At 35.7% G+C, this 20,307-nt stretch overlaps 6 protein-coding genes across 6 annotated transcripts; 4 read left to right on the top strand and 2 right to left on the bottom strand.

The window, feature by feature from the left end:
- Window positions 1–3,922: 3,922 nt before the first annotated feature.
- Window positions 3,923–4,834, top strand: LOC21397516. Its single transcript, XM_010105031.1, has one exon. The coding sequence runs from the start codon at window positions 3,923–3,925 to the stop codon at window positions 4,832–4,834; it is 912 nt and encodes a 303-aa protein (XP_010103333.1).
- A 2,295-nt stretch (window positions 4,835–7,129) lies between these two features.
- On the top strand, window positions 7,130–8,029 carry LOC21397515. The gene has a single exon (XM_010105030.1). The coding sequence runs from the start codon at window positions 7,130–7,132 to the stop codon at window positions 8,027–8,029; it is 900 nt and encodes a 299-aa protein (XP_010103332.1).
- A 2,336-nt stretch (window positions 8,030–10,365) lies between these two features.
- LOC21397514 lies at window positions 10,366–11,196 on the top strand. The gene has a single exon (XM_010105029.1). The coding sequence runs from the start codon at window positions 10,366–10,368 to the stop codon at window positions 11,194–11,196; it is 831 nt and encodes a 276-aa protein (XP_010103331.1).
- A 2,457-nt stretch (window positions 11,197–13,653) lies between these two features.
- Window positions 13,654–14,487, top strand: LOC21397513. Its single transcript, XM_010105028.1, has one exon. The coding sequence runs from the start codon at window positions 13,654–13,656 to the stop codon at window positions 14,485–14,487; it is 834 nt and encodes a 277-aa protein (XP_010103330.1).
- A 1,837-nt stretch (window positions 14,488–16,324) lies between these two features.
- On the bottom strand, window positions 16,325–17,161 carry LOC21397512. Its single transcript, XM_010105027.1, has one exon. The coding sequence runs from the start codon at window positions 17,159–17,161 to the stop codon at window positions 16,325–16,327; it is 837 nt and encodes a 278-aa protein (XP_010103329.1).
- Window positions 17,162–18,666: 1,505 nt separating this feature from the next.
- Window positions 18,667–19,533, bottom strand: LOC21397511. Its single transcript, XM_010105026.1, has one exon. The coding sequence runs from the start codon at window positions 19,531–19,533 to the stop codon at window positions 18,667–18,669; it is 867 nt and encodes a 288-aa protein (XP_010103328.1).
- Window positions 19,534–20,307: the final 774 nt, after the last annotated feature.

Below are 20,307 nucleotides of genomic sequence, written 5' to 3'. Positions count from 1 at the left end.
TCTTCACACTATAAACCATTCCCTTTTCACTATAATTTGGACATAGTATTTTCATTTTGTAAATTAGGGTGGTGCCTTGAAACAATAAGACAGAACAATAATGTGGATTGATGCCTTGTTTGGAATTAATTCTGTTTTTATTTTTCACGTTTTTTGAGAGAGAAAAAATGAAAACGTTTTCAAAACGACGTTTGACGCAATAAAGACAAAAAACAGAAATGAAAATGAAATTTTGGTTTAGTGTAAAATAATAGAGAAATGAAAAATGATTTTTAGTCATTTTTTATTTTTTGTTTTCGTTTTTTCTTCTCTCGAGTAGAGAGAGAGAGAAAGAGAGATATTAATAGGTTTTTTTACACTAAAAATAATATCTTAATAAAATTACTAAATACATTTTTAAAAATGATTTATGTCTGAGATTAAAAACGTTTTCATTTTTAAACGCGTCCAAATTTTTGCTCCCTTATTTTTTACATCCTAGACATGGTTTTGAAGACCAATTAGCTTACTTTTCGGCAAATTACGTTTGATACTTGCATTCCAAGTTCCAATACAAAAAGAAAAGTAAAAGAAATTTTGCAAAATTGTCTTGGGTGTTGATATCTTGAAAAGTGATTGCAAAATTGTCTTGGGTGTTGATATCTTGAAAAGTGATTGCAAAATTCCTGTAACATGGCCGATCCTTGATTATGTCGTTTCTGTTATGCAAGATGCCAATTTTGTGCTGTGTGGTTTTCTCTCTGGGCAGGGTAATTGTGTTGTTCATATATTGGCTAGATATGCCGTAATGCTTGTGATGCGTTCTCGAAGGATTCAATTCCTATATGCACTGCTTCCGAAGTTTGTAAAGATTGCAATTTGAGTACCTCATAATTTTTACCAGGTTGAACGGGTTGGTCCGAAGCCTGGCTCTTAGACCTAGCCCTGCACATTCCAAAGATCCGAAAACTTATGATTAGATTATGTTTTTGATGTTTTATTTGTTCTTATAAAAAAATTGCAGGCCGGCCATATATTCATAGGCAATCTTGACAAATACTCCTTGAAAGATTTTTACATTTTACTCTTGATTCATAATTTTTTTAGTCAAATAATTGCACCAATAAAAAGGTATTTATCAAGAGTAAAGAGACTCATGTACTCTCAAGAATAAATTCTCTATTTTTTCTATATTCTCATTGGGCGGAGATGGCCAAACCTAAAAAAGAAAGTGCCAGGGTCGGCCCCAAGCTAATTTCATGTTTTGGTTCAGGCTAATGGCCTAAATTGACAGGTCTATTTCTAAAGGACCGGTCCTATATATAACATAAAAAACTAATGATATATATTTTATGTAATAATGATATTAAAAAGTGTAACAAAAATATTACTTATAAGGAAACAAAATATGTGTGAGTACGCATATATATATATATATTTAATTAAGCGAAAAACTCAACCTATGAGCAGTTTCCATCCACCAATTTACATATATATACTCAACCACAAATCCGAAAATGGTTTTGACTTTAGACCTGATGTCTGTCTCTCTTTGCTTAACAACAGCCACAGCATTTGGGGATCTTATTTCAAGTGAAAAGCCTTCACCAACAACACAATATTCAGCAATGATCTCATTTGGTAATAATATTACTACCTTGCGCCACGAGTAACTCTTTTGTCTTATAGTTGGTCTCCGTACAGGGAACCAGAAAAGCGCCATTGAGAATGAAGATGCTTGTCAACTTCATGTTGTTTTCTATGTGAAAATACACTCGTGTAAACTTACTTATTATTATTATTTTTACCAGGTTGAACGGGTTGGTCCGAAGCCTGGCTCTTAGACCTAGCCCTGCACATTCCAAAGATCCGAAAACTTATGATTAGATCATGTTTTTGACGTTTTATTTGTTCTTATAAAAAAATTGCAGGCCGGGCATATATTCATAGGCAATCTTGACAAATACTCCTTAAAAGATTTTTACATTTTACTCTTGATTCATAATTTTTTTAGTCAAATAATTGCACCAATAAAAAGGTATTTATCAAGAGTAAAGAGACTCATGTACTCTCAAGAATAAATTCTCTATTTTTTCTATATTCTCATTGGGCGGAGATGGCCAAACCTAAAAAAGAAAGTGCCAGGGTCGGCCCCAAGCTAATTTCATGTTTTGGTTCAGGCTAATGGCCTAAATTGATAGGTCTATTTCTAAAGGACCGGTCCTATATATAACATAAAAAACTAATGATATATATTTTATGTAATAATGATATTAAAAAGTGTAACAAAAATATTACTTATAAGGAAACAAAATATGTGTGAGTACGCATATATATATATATATTTAATTAAGCGAAAAACTCAACCTATGAGCAGTTTCCATCCACCAATTTACATATATATACTCAACCACAAATCCGAAAATGGTTTTGACTTTAGACCTGATGTCTGTCTCTCTTTGCTTAACAACAGCCACAGCATTTGGGGATCTTATTTCAAGTGAAAAGCCTTCACCAACAACACAATATTCAGCAATGATCTCATTTGGTAATAATATTACTACCTTGCGCCACGAGTAACTCTTTGTCTTATAGTTGGTCTCCGTACAGGGAACCAGAAAAGCGGCATTGAGAATGAAGATGCTTGTCAACTTCATGTTGTTTTCTAAGTGAAAATACACTCGTGTAAACTTACTTATTATTATTATTATTATTATTAATAAAGAGTAAAACAAGTTGGGTGATGATTTTGTGATCTGGTAGTGAGGAGACAAAAAACAAACATGGGTGATATAGAGTTGAGATCCAAATCAAATACCTCTTATTGGCCAAGATTGAGTTGTGATTCTGTAAAGTGGATGAAGCTGCCAGTCACTTTCACGTATATCCAACATATAAGATCATCATGAGCAAGCAAGATGAAAAGACAAGCTTTGAGACAAAAACCCAAAATTCAACGTATACGACAAGAATTTGTTTTTGTTTTTTCCTCTCGTGCGAATTATCTTGTATTTTAATGTAATAGACAAAATTTTTAACATTTAGTAAGTGACCAACCAATAATTATATAAGATAGCGCTCGGAAATTTCCTACTTTAGTCCTGTAGAATCCAACATATAAGTAAAGAATTTTGGTCAAAGATAACATGAGAGAAAAGTATTATTTGTTGTTGAAGTACCATATTTACCATGCGTGCATCTCTTGTGACAACAGGGCATCTTCAACTTTTGACCTGTTCATAATCATTTTGCATTAATTGTGCACAACCAACTCCTTTTTAGCCTCATCACTTGTTCCATAAAAATTAATTGAAAGAAAAAATAGCTTCTTTTTTTTTTTTAAGGGAAAAGAAAAAATAATTTCGATATATTAATTATAAAGTATAAGAAATAATGGCCCTTAATGGTCTGATTCATTGAAAGTAGAAACCGGTGAATTAATTGAAACAAAAAAAAAAAGAAAATAATGACAATAATATGCTATAAAATACAAGAAAATAATGGCCTTTTGCTCTGATTCATTGAAACTTGGCTAACAAAAGCAAAAAAATAATAAACACAAATATCACAAAACATGAGAAAATAATGCATTGTCTTGATTCATTGAAAATGGTGTCAAAGCCACTCGTGTTGCATTTATAGAATATAGCTGCATCTCATAATAGAGATATTATTAGATTTGTTGAAGCCAAAAAAAAATTTGGGAAATGAGTTGGAGACATTGGCGGGCAGGGAACATTGCATAAGCATATAGTTGCTACAGTCTTGATATCCAAATCTGAATATTGATACATGTTGTTATGCATAATTTGTATCTTGAAAAGATATGATGCTCCATGTTTCCCTCATACGCGATCATATATAATTGAGAAGAGAGCAAAGGAAAGCCCACCCAAGTCTCAAAAACTTCATTTTAGATTCAACTTTTAAGAGGAAAAAAAAAATGGTTGCCTCAAAATCCCAATACCATTTCCGCTCCAACAGCTTGCCCGTCAAACCGCACCCGCTTTTCGAGCAATGCGACGAGCACTTGCGGCGGTTAGGGGCTACTTTTGGCGCAACTTCATCATCATCATCTTCAATAAGCCACAAGCTGAGTGGTCTAGAGGATTTGCATGATTGTGTTGAGAAGTTGCTTCAATTGCCGTTGACTCAACAAGCCTTTGTCCAAGGCCGCCAAGAGAAGTGGGTTGACCAAATGGTGGACGGCTCTCTTAGGCTCCTGGACATGTGCAGCGCGGCCAAGGATGCCGTCTTGCACACCAAGGAATGCGCGCGCGAGATCCAATCAATCATGCGTCGCAGAAGGCCGGGGGCTGAAGTTGGGATCGAGAGTGAGATCAGGAAGTACTTTGCATCACGGAAAGTGGTGAAGAAGGCAATCCACAAGGCCTTGGCTGGGAATTCGAAAACCGGCGAAACGAAAAGCTCATTGTGTCCTCCCAACAAAATGAACGACAACGTTGAAACTATGGCATTGGTTTGTGCTTTAAGAGAGGTGGAGGCAGTCACACTGGCGGTGTTCGAGTCCTTGTTGTCGTTTGTTTGCGGGGCTAAGGTACAAGCCAAGCTGAGCGGCTGGTCTTTGGTCTCCAAGCTTATGCAAAGAAAGAGAGTTGGTTGTGAGGAAAATGAAATGACTACAGCCAATGAGTTTGAGAAAGTGGATGTTGTTTTGAACATTCTCATGCGTCAAGAGGCAAACAAATTTGACCACAAGTTGCATGTTGAGAACGTGCAAAATGAGCTTCAAAATCTGGAGTTTTGCGTTCAGGAATTTGAAGAAAGACTAGAGCGTCTATTCAGGCGTTTGATCAAAACCAGAGTGTCCCTTCTCAATATTCTTAACAACTAGCTCAGATGAAATTTTTCTTTCTCATCTAAGCGTGTATAAGGTGTAAATTTTGGTGGCGTTGAGACCAAGTTTTCTGTTATATATACTTGTACATGAATGTATGTGTAAGTTTTCTCCATAAAAATTTTGTACACCTTTTGTTTTTTTGTTTTTTTGGCTCAAAATCTGTTCTATATATATTGCTTCTCTTAGAAGAGTTCGAGTTTGAAATTCAATAAAGAACTGAAAAACGAAGGTTACCAAAATTTGAAAAACGACGCAGAAAAACTTCGGTTACCACTTACAAAAGAACAAAAACTAGGGGTTTTTTTTTTAATAAAAATTTGATCAGACGTTGTTTCCCACTTTCCAATGTGCAGAACAGAGACGAGTTTTTCTTTTAAATGGAATGGAGGTAAGCATCAGGAAAACAACAATCATCATATACTAAACGACATTAATTTAAGAAAACGACATGAACTGAGAAAAACGACATCATATTTAGAAACGATAACTTTCGAGAATTGCGGGCAAAAATAAGGCAGAGAATCTAAAACGATACAAAATTGAAGAAAAGGCAATTATGAAGCAATGATGGCCTCAAAAACCACAACTTTGTTGAAGATTTGGACGGTTAAAAAGATTGAAGACAACATCTTATAACAAAACCTCATAAACGACAATAGCTCAAAAAACGACAACAATAAAACGACTGAAAAAAAAAAAACACGCACACTTTGAATGCGTTAACGACTACAGAAATAATCCATTAGACGACAACATCTTGAAAACCATAAATTTCAACAACGACGACATCACAAAAAACAAGACGATATACAAAAAACGACAGTTCTTAAGAATACGACGATGGCTTGCAAAATGATATATAGGATAGGACTATGAATATTTACACGATATAGAAATTAATTACGACAACGACTAAGAAAACTGATACTAATAAAAGAAAAATACGACTTCAAAAGAAGAATTGCATGTTTTTGTCGTTCTTATTTAGGACTTTCAGTTATTCCCTAGTGCATTAAAAAAAAAAAAATTATGGGTATGATAATTCTGAGTGCATTTTCACGCTCGACAATTTTTATGGGTATGGTATTACAGGACGTACGTTATACGGCATGAACATTTTGTTGGCACATAGTGGGTGTTCGTTTTAATTTTTTCTGTACAAAATTGAAAGAATAAAGAAAAGGATGCAGACAGAAGATTGGCTGTAGCATTTGTTCAAGTATATCCGGTTTTGTAAATCCGGTTTTGTTCAAGTATTTCGGACGTACGTTATCCGGTTTTGTAACTTTATTTAAGAGAAGAAAAAGTTCACGACTTTAAGGTCAAGGCTTATTTTCTCTTTTGCCCCCGAGCTTCTCCTTCCTTTGGCAATTTGCCCGTTAAATATAATTTTTTTGGCAATTAGACCCTTGAATATATATAGAAATTTGTGGCAAAGACACCCCAATAAAATCGATAACAGTGTTATTTATTTATATATTTATATTTTGTGAAAATTAGCATGTAACGTGCACATGAATTGTTAATTAATGGCATGAGTACTGGTCTTCCGTGAAAAATAAAAAGTTAAGATTCCTCTACGTTGAAAAGATATATAATAGGGTGCAGCTCCGTACATATATAGTAAAAATATGTATGCATGCACACGGGTGGTTGCAGCCTCTTGTCTCCCAGAGAGCCAGGCAGGCCATGCTGGATAGGAAGCATCTTCATCTTCATCTTCTCCCTTTGACGCTGTTTTTATAAAATTATATAAGCCAATTTGCACATTTAATGACGAAACTAACATCTAACACTCTTTAGTGCTGCCCCACCACACGTGTAAGAACTAATTGAAACCATATTGAAAATAAGACAAGAACCATCATAAATATGAGAAATTAATGGCTCACTAATTTCCATGAATATGGACAGAAACATGTCAATGTCACTCATGCATGTGTTGCAAATATAGCAAACTCGCGTGACGAAAGATCCTCTGAGATTTTAAGTGATTATTATATTTGGATTGATGAGTTGGTTATATGGGTGGGCAGGGAACATTGCATGAACATCGCTTCTTTTGTGTATAGATCCAAATCTGAATCTGGTTACAAACCATTAATATTTAGATATATCAGATAATAAATTAATATGCTTTATGTCTCCCTCATTTGGCTGGTCTCTATATATATATATTGTGTGGATGACAAAGGAAAGCAAGCCAAAATTGAGAAACCAATCAATTCCCATTTCAACTTTTAGCTTTCTCTATAACTTAATTTCGAAAGAAAAGAAAAGAAAAAAAAAATGGCTCCTTCCAAATCACAATACCATGTTCGTTCCAACAGCTTTCCCACTAGGCCACACCCCCTTTTCCAACGATGCGACGAGCATTTGTGCAGATTGGGGGCTTCCGAGGCGACTTCATCGTCTTCACTGAGCCACAAACTGAGCGGTCTCGAAGATCTGCATGACTGCGTTGAGAAGTTGTTTCAGTTGCCCCTCACTCAGCAAGCCTTTGTCCACAGCCGTCACGAGAAATGGGTTGATGAGCAGGTGGATGGCTCTCTTAGGCTCTTGGACATGTGCAGCGCAGCCAAAGATGCCGTGCTGCACACCAAGGAATGTGCTCGTGAAGTTCAGTCGATCATGCGCAGGCGACGCGGAGCTGAGGTTGGGCTGGCGGGCGAGGTCACCAAGTACTTGGCCTCAAGAAAGGTGGTGAAGAAGGCAATCCGCAAGGCTCTTGAGAATATGAAGGCTGCGGTGAAATCTTCATCGTCTTCTCCCACCAACAAAGACATGACTGTTGAGACCGCGGCGTTGGTTGGTGTTCTAAGAGAAGTAGAGTCGGTCTCTCTTGCGGTGTTTGAGTCCTTGTTGTGCTTTATTTCAGGGCCAAAGGCGCAGACTAAGCTAAGTGGCTGGTCCTTGGTTTCCAAGCTCATGAACAATAAGAAGAAAGTTGGTTGCGATCAGGAAGCGCAAGAAACCGATGTGAACGAATTCGCGAAGGTGGAGGAGGCATTGCAACGCCTCATGTGTCACGACACAAGCAAAGTTGAGAACTCTTTGCACATCGAAAACGCGCAAACCGAGCTTCAAAGTCTTGAGTTGTGCGTTCAAGACTTCGAAGAAAGGCTGGAGAGGCTGTTCAGGCGTTTGATCAAAAATAGAGTTTCCCTTCTCAACATCCTCAACAACTAGATGAAAAAATAAAAAAAAATATATCATGTAATATTCAAGCATGGGAATCCAAAATTTTGATGTCTTGGATCTCATGAATTTTCATGTATAGTTGTACATGATTGCATATAATATTGTACTTCTCTTCTAAAAATTAAAAAAATATTTCATGCTCTTTTTCCTAATTGTCTCTGTTATTTCCACTAGATCTCTAAGATCTTTTATTTAGAGCCTTTATTGGTTAATTACGCATTAACTTAAAAGTAAAACCAATTAATATTCTACCAGTGCCATTTGTCTTTCCGTTTCTCATTCGCAATATGATATGCATGATTTATTTTTTTGGGGGGTAATATTCAATCTATTAATATATATAATCCTATTCACATGATCAAAATCTCAAAACTCATAAACTTCACCAAGTTTTCTTGTGTTTATGATGTAATTCCATCCATATTTACATGAATTTTCTGGTAATTAAATCAAGTATATCAAGGCTGTATATATGGATTCCGATATAATTCGCATTTAATGTCATTCAACACTAAACTTGAGTCTCACATGCTTCATGCAATAAAAGCCACGCTGGTTGTCTTTCTGTTGGGAGGCCAATAATATCATTTGGCGTGCTTATCTACAAGCTAATCTCATATAGGTGTTTTTCTATTTTACATTATGTAACTTGATAAGATTCTGCAATATCATTTAACGTGCTCATTAGTTGTTTTACTATTATAGATGTGCAACTTGAAAGATCATATGGAGCATCATTTAGCATGTTTATTTCTTACTAATCCCATGTGTGTACTTTCTCTTTTCCTATATTATTGCAACTACTTTGAAGGATTATGAAGTCTAGTTATATGTAATCCGCACGAATCAATTGACTAAGCAGTCAATTATTGGTTTTATATAATATAGTTGAATGATGTATTCTTGATGTGGAAGAGAACTAATCATGGTCTTCTTATGCAACCATGTGGCAATAACTAATTGTTGGTCTTATTAATAGTGATTAATGCTTATTGGGCTAGTTGCATAGGAATATTGTGAGATTTAAACAAATGGATCCAGCTCTTGCTAGAAAATGGGACATGTGAATAAGGCAAAAAGGACCTATACCCTTAACCTCCAAATTAAGGACTAGTTGTCAGAGATGTGATTTCTGATGATTACTTTCAAACTAATTGATTAAAGTTTGGTCATGTCATATAACATCATGTTTTTTTATGAAAGCCATGTAACATTGGGTTGTGTATATATAGAACATATGTAACATTTAAGAGTATTTTTTTCTTTTTTTTTTTTTTTTTTTTTGGTCAAAAATTTGGCCGATATAAAATTGGAGAATATGTCTGAAATCTTTGCCTTTGTAGTTTTGAAAAATAGAGGGATGAATTGAGAGAAAGTTGAAATAGGATATGTATATACTAATGTAATTATCACTACAAAATAACTCTTCTGTTCTCAATGTGCAGATTACTCTAGAATCTAACGGAAAACAAGTTTACCAAACACCGGTTAAGTCGTTTGGTGTCACACGTTGGAGCTATCAGCATTGTTCAAAATGGTAGGAAAGTTCTGTGATTATTAGTCCACCCGCGGAATACTTGAAAGCTGAAAACCAATGGATTTCAGGTCTGTCGAGATTCCAATTGTCTCAAACAAAGCCACCAAATAACGAGAACCAAGTTGGCAAAACTATATATTTTGGCTCAAATATCACACGGGCGCCTTTGGTATTTGGAAAGTTTGCCGCCTTCTGGGGCACAGTCATAGTTATTAGGCCGCGTATTATTTCTATTAATCCACACTTTTCATTGAAGTTCTTTCCAAAAATATATGAAAAAGAGAATACATAATATTTTTCTGCGTATGTGCATGTGCACGAGTGGCATATCCCTCTCCTGTCTCATTTCGGACGCAAATGCTGATCTGTATAGGCTGGTTATTGCCTCTTGAGTTGAGTGTTTCGAACGAGGCGCGGTTTGCCACGCTGCATCGCGCGAATTTTTATTGCTTTGGTGTGAGATGTGTAGTGAGTTTTGTCCCCAAGGGAGAGATTTATGCTGATATACTGGCTTTAATATAATTGATAATAAGATCCGGACTTGGTGGTAGGGAGACATAGCATAAACATCTTCATTATTGTATTTGTATAATTAGATCAAAATCACAGTCATGTTAGCCTCACCGTGTATTGAGGAAGATGAGATTCCTCTTTTCTCCCTTAATTAACTTACATTTATATAAATACATATGGTAGATGCCAAAGGAAAGCAGGCAAATTCGAGGTTTTAATTTGTAAATTCATTGAACATTCAAAGGCTAGCAATAGCTCTATTTTCCAGGTAAAAATGGCATCTTACCACACTCGCTCCAATAGCTTGCCTTCTAGGCAGCACCCTCTCATTCCCGAATTCGAAGAGCAGTTGTGCAGATTGAGGTCTTCAGAAGAGGCCTCATCATCATCGGTCGCCGGCAAACTATGCGGACTTCAAGATCTGCATGATTGTGTTGATAAGTTGCTTTTACGACCACACAATCAACAAGCCTTATCCCGGGATCAACATGAGAAATGCATAAATGAGCTTTTAGATGCATCTCTTAAGCTCTTGGATTTATGCAACACAGCCAAGGATGCCCTTTTGCAAATGAAAGAATCAACGCAAGAACTTCAGTCAATTATACGCAGAAGACGCGGAGGTGAATCGAGTCTATCAAGTGAGTTTAAGAAATTCTTGAAATCCAGGAAAGCGGTGAAAAAAGCACTCCACAAGGCTGCGGAAAACAGACGCACCTTCAGTCTCCTTAACAAGGATGAAGAAATTGTTAGCATGTTGTATGAGGTTCATTCAATTACTCTCACAGTTTTTCAATTAATGTTTGCCTTCATCTCCGGACCAAAGTCAAGCAGCTGGTCATTGGTTTCCAAGTTGATGAACTCTACAAAAGTTTCTTGTGAGGACGTCAACAAATCAAACGAATTCGCAAGTGCAGATGCATCATTGAACAGCTTGCTTATGAGCCACAAGATGAAGAAATCAGATAGCGTGCTTGATGAGAATGCGCAAAACGAACTTCAGAAATTGGAGATGTGCATTCAAGATCTAGAAGAAGGAGTTGAGAGCCTTTACAGGCGTTTGATCAAAACCAGAGTTTCTCTGCTCAACATCCTCAACCACTAGGTGGTGACAAAATAGTGATTTAGCAATAGGAAAAGTTTTGTAACTAGCTTTTCATATTTGTACATCAATGAGATATATACAATGCAAATGTTTTCATATATACGAGATTCAGACATCAATCTAATAGAAGCTTCATCCATATTGGTAACATTATAGTTTCAAATTTTTACTAATTTTTGCAGGATGTGCGAATTATTCTAAATTAAGGATCTGAAGGAGAAATTATTTCAACGTTTTCTGTGTAAAAACAAAGAGACTGCCAGTATTTTCCTCTTTCACGTACTGATTAATAGTTTGAATTGAAAGGTCCTTTTTTTTTTTTTTTTTTTTAAAAGTAAACTTTGCATTCAAAGAAGTCTCGAATCATACGGAAGCTATTAATTATCGCAGAAAATTTGAAATCTCATTTCAATAAGCTAGCTAATCTTTGTTTAATTAAATGAAGTTAATCGGACTTAACATATGTTACATGTGGGCTTAGTTCACATGGATTGTAAAACTAAAGATAATACTATGGACATTTTGTAGTTTTCTAACTGATTTATGGTTGTTCATTCAAGAAGATTAACACAGGAGAAATGACTTGCAACAAATAGAGGAAAAGGTCCTTTTTGTTTTTGGGAGCAAAGTTTACATTAAAAGATAAATACAAGTTATTATGAGAATGAAGATAACCATGAATCATCTCAGAAAGTTATCCTCATTTCAACAATCTAGCAAATCTTCTTGTTCAGATCAAATAAAGTTAATCACGCTCAACATAAATTTCATATGGGCTTGAAGCAATTGGCTTTCTTCTTCTTCTTCTTCTTCTTCTTCTTCTTCTTCTTTCTTTGTTTTTATTTTTATTTTTTTGCAACTCTGTCCTGAATTTTTAAGAAACTGGCAATTAACTCAAATTATTAATCTGAGATATATGTTAGAGGATTTTATGACTAATTCGGGGACTAAATTATCAAAGGAAAAAAAAAATTATTGCGGGAAATAAAGTATTAAATTACGAGAAATTCAAGGGACACAAGTGCGCTAAAATATAGTTATTAATATTCCGTCTAAAGTGTCATCTGTTAGTGATTGGAGAACGAAAATTGCAGTAGAAAAGACAGGAACCTCGCACGCAAATAATACGACTATATTGTGAAAGGAAAAAAGAAAAAAGAAATTATAGGCTAGAATAGAGATAAGAGCTATAAAACGATATCACGTGAAAACGACAGCAACCTTTAATGGCAACTATATCAACTTGGAAGCAACGACAGGAAAAACAACCTAATTAAATGACAATTACCTTAAAAAAGGATATCATACGAAAGACAATTATCTTCATAAACTACATGAATTGAAAAAGGAGAGCCTGCCTAGGTAAAGAAACGAGAAAAAGATGGAAAAAATAAAAGCAACCGAAAGACAATATAAACGGGGCAACGACAGATTAAAAACATAACGTCAAAAGTGACAGAAAATAAGGGAAACGACGACAAAAAAATAAAACGACAAGAAACTCAAAAGAGGATGCAGATTTATACATAAAATGACAGCTTGAAAAACGACGGTGACTTAACAAAACGACATTGGCCTTTAAAATGGATCTGAATAAGGAAAAAAAAAATCGTGACGAAAATAACATTAACATTAAACGAGATAAAACTTAAAAAAGGAATAAACTGCATGAACGCTAAACGAAAATGCTGAGAAAGCAACATAAAATAACATGATCACAAGAAATTGAAGGACGAAAATAATTTCAATTTCAAACATCAATTTAATATTCAAAAGATTAGACTATTAAGCTCATTTTTATGCAATACTGTGAGGAGGCATTATTAGCACGCTAACTTGATGATCCAATTATTAGCGCAAGAATAGCTTCTAGGATGGTGAATTGGGCTACAAGCACCAACGATATATATAGATGATTCTTTTTTATATTAAGAAAAACTTAAAATATTGTTTTTTGTGACAATTATTTTATTAATTCCACGATTTAATTGAAATAGATAATCCTTTTTGTATCAGTGAGACCTAGTGGTGTATCTCATTTTGTCTCATGTGGAGGAGTGCTGATCCGAATAGAATGGAAATTGCCTTTTTCTTGTTATGTGTCATCGCCACTCGTGCATTACAAATTTTATTTCTTATCAAGGAATATATAATAAGGCATCTTTTCCAACTGAGAGATAAATTTCTAATTATATTATGTATTAATTGTTGGTATTGAGATCCGGATCTGGTGGTAGGGAGACATGGCAAAACATCTTCACCATTTGTATTTTTGGATCGAAATCATCATCATGTTAGCCACACGGTGTATTGAAGAGGATGAGATTCCTTTTGTCTCCTTCACCCTCCGATCATAAATAAGATGGTTGATGCCAAAGGATAGCAGGCAAATTCTAGACTTCGTTGAACATTTAACAGCTACAAAAGCTCTTCTCCTTCCTTTGTCAAGAAACGAAAATGGCAGCTTATCACGCTCGCTCGAACAGCTTTCCCTCTAGGCAACACCCTCTCATTCCCGAATTTGACGAGCAGTTGTGCAGATTGAGGTCCTCTGAAGCGGCCTCATCTTCATCAGCTTCGCTAAGCGGAAAACTTAGCGGACTTCAAGATCTGCATGATTGTGTTGACAAGTTGCTTCTATTACCACTTAACCAACAAGCCCTGTCCAATCAGAAAAATGAGAAATGGGTCGATGAGCTTTTGGATGGATCTCTTAGACTCTTGGATATGTGCAACACAGCCAAGGATGCCTTGCAGCAAACTAAAGAATCCACACAAGAACTTCAATCAATTATTCGCAGAAGACGCGGCGGTGAATCGAGCCTATCAAGTGAGCTCAAGAAATTCTTGAACTCCAGGAAAGCAGTGAAGAAGGCACTCCACAAGGCCATGGAAAGCAAATGCGCCTTCAGTCTTCTTAACAGGGATCAAGAAGTTGTTAGCATGTTAAGAGAGGTTCAATCAATTACTCTCTCGGTTTTTGAATCAATGTTTTTCTTCATCTCGGGGCCAAAGTCAAGCAGCTGGTCATTGGTTTCCAAGTTGATGAACTCCAAAACAGTGTCTTGTGAGAAGGTCAACGAATCAAACGAATTTGCAAGCGCCGATGCTGCGTTGAACTTGTTGATCAGCCACAAGATGAAGAATTCAGACAGCACGGTTGAAGAGAATGCACAAAAACAGCTTCAAGAATTGGAGATGTGCATTCAAGATCTTGAAGAAGGAGTTGAGAGCCTTTATAGGCGTTTGATTAAAATCAGAGTTTCTCTGCTCAACAACCTTAACCACTAGGTGGTTATAAACAGTAATAAAGAAATAGGAAAAGTCTTGAAATCAGCTTTTCACACTTGTACATCAATGAGATTGTTATGAATGCACATATATATACTTTTCACATACGATAATGAAGTAATTTTTCCCATACATTCTTCAATTTTCTTGCTTCTTTCCAAACTATTCAATCCCGCAACAAATAAATATTTGAATATATGCAATATACTTATTATATTATGTCTTTCCCACACTTTCAAAATTTAGAGCTGAAAGGTCCAACTCAAGATTTAACTATTTCGGTTACATTACAGTTTAAATTACTAAAGAGGCGGTTAATACTTTTTTCCTTTGATGTTGACAGAATGAGTCATAGTTCGAATTACATTTTTAGACCACAGGCCAGAGTGAGCAGAATTTGTAAATAAATATGGGATTATGAGTACTATTTTAACTATGCAAGTCTATGCATGATTGCTGTCAAAGGAACAAGCAAGTTCTGTATAAGCCATTTATGAATTGTAGAAAAATAGTTGATACTTGATGATGCTCGTTAGTAAGCAGAAATAGAACGAGAGCCGCGTTTTTAATTGTTTGAAGCGTATGAGATTTGAGTCTTTCACATGCGTGTAATTAATTAATGTTTTTTTGGGCATAATTATCGTTTTCTGAATGTTCTTGTTTCACTGCGGTTTGTGAAAACATTGTTGTTTTCATTTGATATCATTTTCTGAGTGTTGTCGTTATTTATTTTATTTTTTTATGCTCTCTCTCTCTAGATGGTCGGTTTTTAGTTAGCTTCTTCTTCTTTTCTTTTTTCTCAGAAAAAAAGGTCAGCTTCATTTTTTTAATTCCATTGTGGTCGACTTGATTTTATTCTATTAATTGTCATTTTACTCTATTGTCGTTTTTCAGCAAATGTGGTTTTCTAAAACAACTTTGTCGTTTTTAGAAACATATTTGTCGTTTTAAGATTATCTTTTGGTATTTATTTGTCTAGCTTGACGCTTCCTCTGTGTACATTCATTCTATAAATTTCAACTCATTTATATCGGTTTCCCAGCAAAAGAACTACTTGATGTCGTTTTTAAGGATTTTGAATGATTGGTCTTTTCATCCATGGACGAAAGTGACGATGTTGAGGGAAATATAGATGGATCCACATTTTTAAAATTAGATGATTTAAAAAAAAAAAAAAAAAGAGTACTTGTGTACTCAAATTGATGAATAAGAGCCATTAGTTGGGATCTTTTTTGATCTGATAAGATGTGGGATCTTAGTCTACCGTCTGAGGGTGGGGTCAACTCGTTCATTTTATAACATGTTATTTTTCCTTTCCTTCTTTTTGTTTTTGTTTTTTGTAATATTGTTGAGCGTACGTTCGACATACATTATCGAATTGCTTCAAGTTATTTGTTTCGTTTAATTCAACAAGTTTTATTATTATCTGAAAGAGAGATTAGTTTCATCTTTTTAAAACGATTCACTTCTCTGATTTAATTCATGAGCAGAACTGCCCTGCGCTCCAAGGCTAATTTAAACTATTAACCAATCTGCCGGACAAGGTAATGGAAATGTTGATAATTTTTTTTTTCTGAGGGATAAATTATTATTTTTTTGATGGGAATTATTATTATTATTATTTTTTCAGAATCAATAAAAGCTATAAAAATGGAGAAATTGTGTTTAGCACTGAATTTAATAGTTGGGAAGAAGTAAGAATCAATTAAAGAATGTATGTGAAGCAGTACTTAATTTCGCATGTGAAAATATAAACATTGTATACATTGTTGATGTACAAGTTTGAAAGATTGGTTCTCAGACTTTTCCTATAGTAAATTAAAAAGTTTCTAATCAACTAGTGGCTGAGGATGTTGAGCAGAGAAACTCTGGTTTTAAGCAAACGCCTGTAAAGGCTCTCAACTCCTTCTTCAAGATCTTGAATGCACATTTCCAATTTCTGAAGCTCGTTTTGAGCGTTCTCTTCAAGCATGCTATCCGATTTCTTCGACTTGTTGCTGATCAGCAAGCTGTTCAATGCAGCATCCACGTTTACAAATTCGTTTGATTTGTTGACATTCTCACAAGACGCCTTTTTGGAGTTCATCAACTTGGAAACCAATGACCAGCTGTTTGACTTTGGCCCCGAGATGAAGGAGAACATTGATTCAAAAACCGCGAGAGTAATTGATTGAACCTCTCTCAACATGCTAACAATTTCTTGATCCTGGTTAAGAAGACTGAAGGTGCATTTGTTTTCCATGGCCTCGTGCAGTGCCTTCTTCACTGCTTTCCTGATGTTCAAGAATTTCTTGACCTCACACGATAGACTCGATTCACCACCACGTCTTCTGCGAATAATTGATTGAAGTTCTTGTGTGGATTCCTTTGTTTGCTGCAAGGCATCCTTGGCTGTGTTGCACATATCCAAGAGTCGAAGAGACCCATCCAAAAGCTCGTCAACCCATTCCTCATTCGGCTGTTTGGACAAGGCTTGTTGGTTAAGTGGTAACAAAAGCAACTTGTCGACACAATCATGCAGATCTTGAAGTCCGCTGACTTTGCTGCTTAGAGAAGTTGATGAAGAAGAGGCCGCTTCTGAGGACCTCAATCTGCACAACTGCTCGTCAAATTCGGGAATGAGAGGGTGCTGGCTAGAGGGAAAGCTAATTGATCGAGTGTGATAAGCTGCCATTTTTTTTTTCTTTTGTTTCCTGATAAAGGAAGGAGAAGAGCTTGCTATATAGCGGATGAATGTTGAATTCAGTCTAGAACTTGCTTGCTTCCATTTGGCATCTACGATCTCTATTTATATTTGGAGGAGGCAATCGTATCGAGACAAAAGGAATCTCATCCTCGTCAATACACAAGGAGGCTAACATGATTGTGAATTGGATCTAAAGATGAGATGGTGAAGATGTTTTTGCTATGTCTCCCCACCACCATGTTTGCATCCGGTCATCGACATTTTTATAAGTTGATATATCAGACATGTATCTCTCAAATGCATTATAATAAAGCAATAATTTTCAACGCACGAATGGCATTGATACCACCATGTTGGCAACAAGAAATAGGCAATCACCATCCTCTCCGGATCAGCATACCTCCGCATGAGACAAGCTAGAGAGAGATGCACCAAATGAGCACTTTTTTTCTTAATAAAAAGAATTGTACACAAGAATATGGAGGAACAAAATTATATATGTTCCATAAACTGAAAATTTTACTTCGAGTAATTAAATTCAGTTAAAAGAGAGTATTGGATTTATCTTTCTTACAGAGACACTGTACATTAGCTAGCTCCACATGATACATCCAGAAAAGTAGATGTTGGCCATGTTGGTCCATTAACATGGTGGCGTAGTAGAAGCCGGAAAAATCATATAACTCTGGAAACAGTTTAAGGGCCCGTTTAATTCGTTGATTCGAGTTGAGACGTGACTTTATGTGAGAGCTTTTTACTGTAACAAAAAAGTTAGATGTGACTGTTTCTGAGAGTTTTTTATTGTAGCAAAACTCAAATTCTAAATTCGAATCGAGGAATAAGTTTGTATAAAGAAGAAAAAATATAGCTTGAAATTGGTAACAAGCATGCAGATGATTCCGTTGGTCTCCTAACACTAAGACAGCCAGCGTAGCATTAATTGCATAAAGCATGTGAGAATCAAGTTTATTAAGATGAACCATAATTATTGCATAATGGTTTTGCTAATCTAGTTTGAGACAATTGGAATCTGTACAGCCTTGGCATTTGATTTAATTTGCAAAAAACATGTGGCATCTTAAACAGAGAAAACTGTGCCAGTATATGCAGGTTCAAGTTGCATGGCACATTGCCATTTATTAATTTATTGGTCACCTAAGTACTTTAATTTTTTAAGAATCTGGTTTATTGGATCAGATCTGTAGATAAATTTCTGTGACTGCCGTAATTTGTGAAATAATTGGGGAACAGTAGAATAATCTTAAAGCAAATGCGCCGTAAACTACCATTTAGGCTATGGAAATTATGGATGTAAAGATAGAATATACTGGAAATTGAGACAAAGGAAAAAAGTATGTAAATTTACTATGGAAGAAAAATGTGCTTTGTATATATTCCATCATTTACATGTATATGTGTAAACATTTTATCTAGGCTATCAAAATTTTAGGTATGCGCCCCCATAGTGGAGCATTACAAACAGAAGTTATAATCTAGTTGTTGAGGATGTTGAGAAGGGAAACTCTGGTTTTGATTAGACGCCTGAAGAGGCACTCTAGTCTTTCTTCAAAGTCTTGAACGCACATCTCTAGAATTTGCAGCTCACTTTGAACCTTCTCGATTTGCATCTTGTGACTCATGAGGCGGTGCATTGCTGCATCCACCTTTGCGAATTCATTTACTTGTTGTTCTTCTTCACAGCCAACTCTTTTGCTGTGCATAATCTTGGAAACTAGAGACCAACCACCAAGCTTAGTTTGTGCCTTTGGCCCGGAAATAAAGGACAACAAAGACTCAAACACCGCAAGAGCGACAACTTCCACCTCTTTTAAGACGCTAATCAAGGCTATGGTTTCACCATCTTTGTTGGAGAGATCAGAGAATGAGCTTTTAGTTTCGACACTCTTTAAACTCCCCAAGGCCTTATTGATTGCCCTCTTCACCACTTTCCTAGAGGCCAAGTACTTGCTGATCTCACTTTCAAGTCCAACTTCAGCCCCTCGTCTTCTGCGCATGATTGATTGAATGTCGCGTGCACATTCCTTTGTGTGCAACACGGCATCCTTAGCCGAGCTGCACAAATCCAAAAGCCTAAGAGAGCCATCCACCAGTTGGTCAATCCATTGCTCTTGGCGGCCTTGGACAAAGGCTTGTTGAGTGGAGGGTAATAGAAGCAACTTTTCAACACATTCGTGCAAATCCTCAAGACCGCTTAGTCTTTGGGTAATAAAAGAAGATGATGAAGTTGCACCACGAGCCTCCAATCTGCTCAAATTTTCGTTGCATTGTAGAAGAAGTGGGTTTGATTGGGAGGGTAAGCTGTTTGAGCGAACATGGAAGTGGGAATTTGACGCAGCCATTCTTTTCTTTCTCAAGAAAGAGAGAAACGTTGGCCTTTCAAATTGAATTTGCAATTGATTAGTTTTGCCTTGTTGTTCTTTTGTCTCAAACTCTATGTTTATATATATCATCAGATGAGGGAGAGTTTAAGCATTTTATTATTCAAATGACAACGCATAATGACATTTGTGGTTCAGATTTGAATCTGAACAATAAATCACCGATATTCACGCAATGTTCCCCAACCACCACTTATATTAGCTCCAACTCATTTGCTCCATTATATTAGTTCATACTATTATACATGTTGTACGTGCAGCACAAGTTAACAACCGAGGGCAATTGCCATTTATCTAACTCATAAATTTATTGTAATCCTGTTGCTCTTAAAACTTGTTTGTTGTGGCCAGAGCAGGCAAGATGTACGCTTCTGTTTCAAATATATATATATATATATATATATTATATAATATAATTTATACCTATAAAAATTGATCTGGTGGTATTTTTTTTTTCTAACTTTTTTTTAATGGATCTATTGTGGCTTTTAGTAGTAGGTCAATGAATTGAATTCTAATATTTATGTACATGTTTGTTCAACATAAAGACAGCAAACGACTAAAAGTAAACGACAAGTCGTTTTCAAAAGCAAAGGCCAAGAAACTTGTGAAAATATTAAACGACTGCAAGTTTTAATCATGACTAAATGCCGTTTTCTTGTATATGATAGGATAGCAACTTTCAGACATGGACAACGTTGCCGTTTCATCAAAACGACAGAATAATTCAAAAGG

The sequence above is a fragment of the Morus notabilis genome, unplaced genomic scaffold (genome assembly GCF_000414095.1).
Source record: "Morus notabilis unplaced genomic scaffold, ASM41409v2 Scaffold629, whole genome shotgun sequence".
Taxonomy (NCBI): domain Eukaryota; kingdom Viridiplantae; phylum Streptophyta; class Magnoliopsida; order Rosales; family Moraceae; genus Morus; species Morus notabilis.
This window is presented reverse-complemented; position numbering and strand designations above follow the sequence as displayed.

Coding starts and splice junctions, on each gene's coding strand:
- LOC21397516 (XM_010105031.1), top strand. CDS start 3,923: ATGGTTGCCTCAAAATCCCAATACCATTTCCGCTCCAACAGCTTGCCC.
- LOC21397515 (XM_010105030.1), top strand. CDS start 7,130: ATGGCTCCTTCCAAATCACAATACCATGTTCGTTCCAACAGCTTTCCC.
- LOC21397514 (XM_010105029.1), top strand. CDS start 10,366: ATGGCATCTTACCACACTCGCTCCAATAGCTTGCCTTCTAGGCAGCAC.
- LOC21397513 (XM_010105028.1), top strand. CDS start 13,654: ATGGCAGCTTATCACGCTCGCTCGAACAGCTTTCCCTCTAGGCAACAC.
- LOC21397512 (XM_010105027.1), bottom strand. CDS start 17,161: ATGGCAGCTTATCACACTCGATCAATTAGCTTTCCCTCTAGCCAGCAC.
- LOC21397511 (XM_010105026.1), bottom strand. CDS start 19,533: ATGGCTGCGTCAAATTCCCACTTCCATGTTCGCTCAAACAGCTTACCC.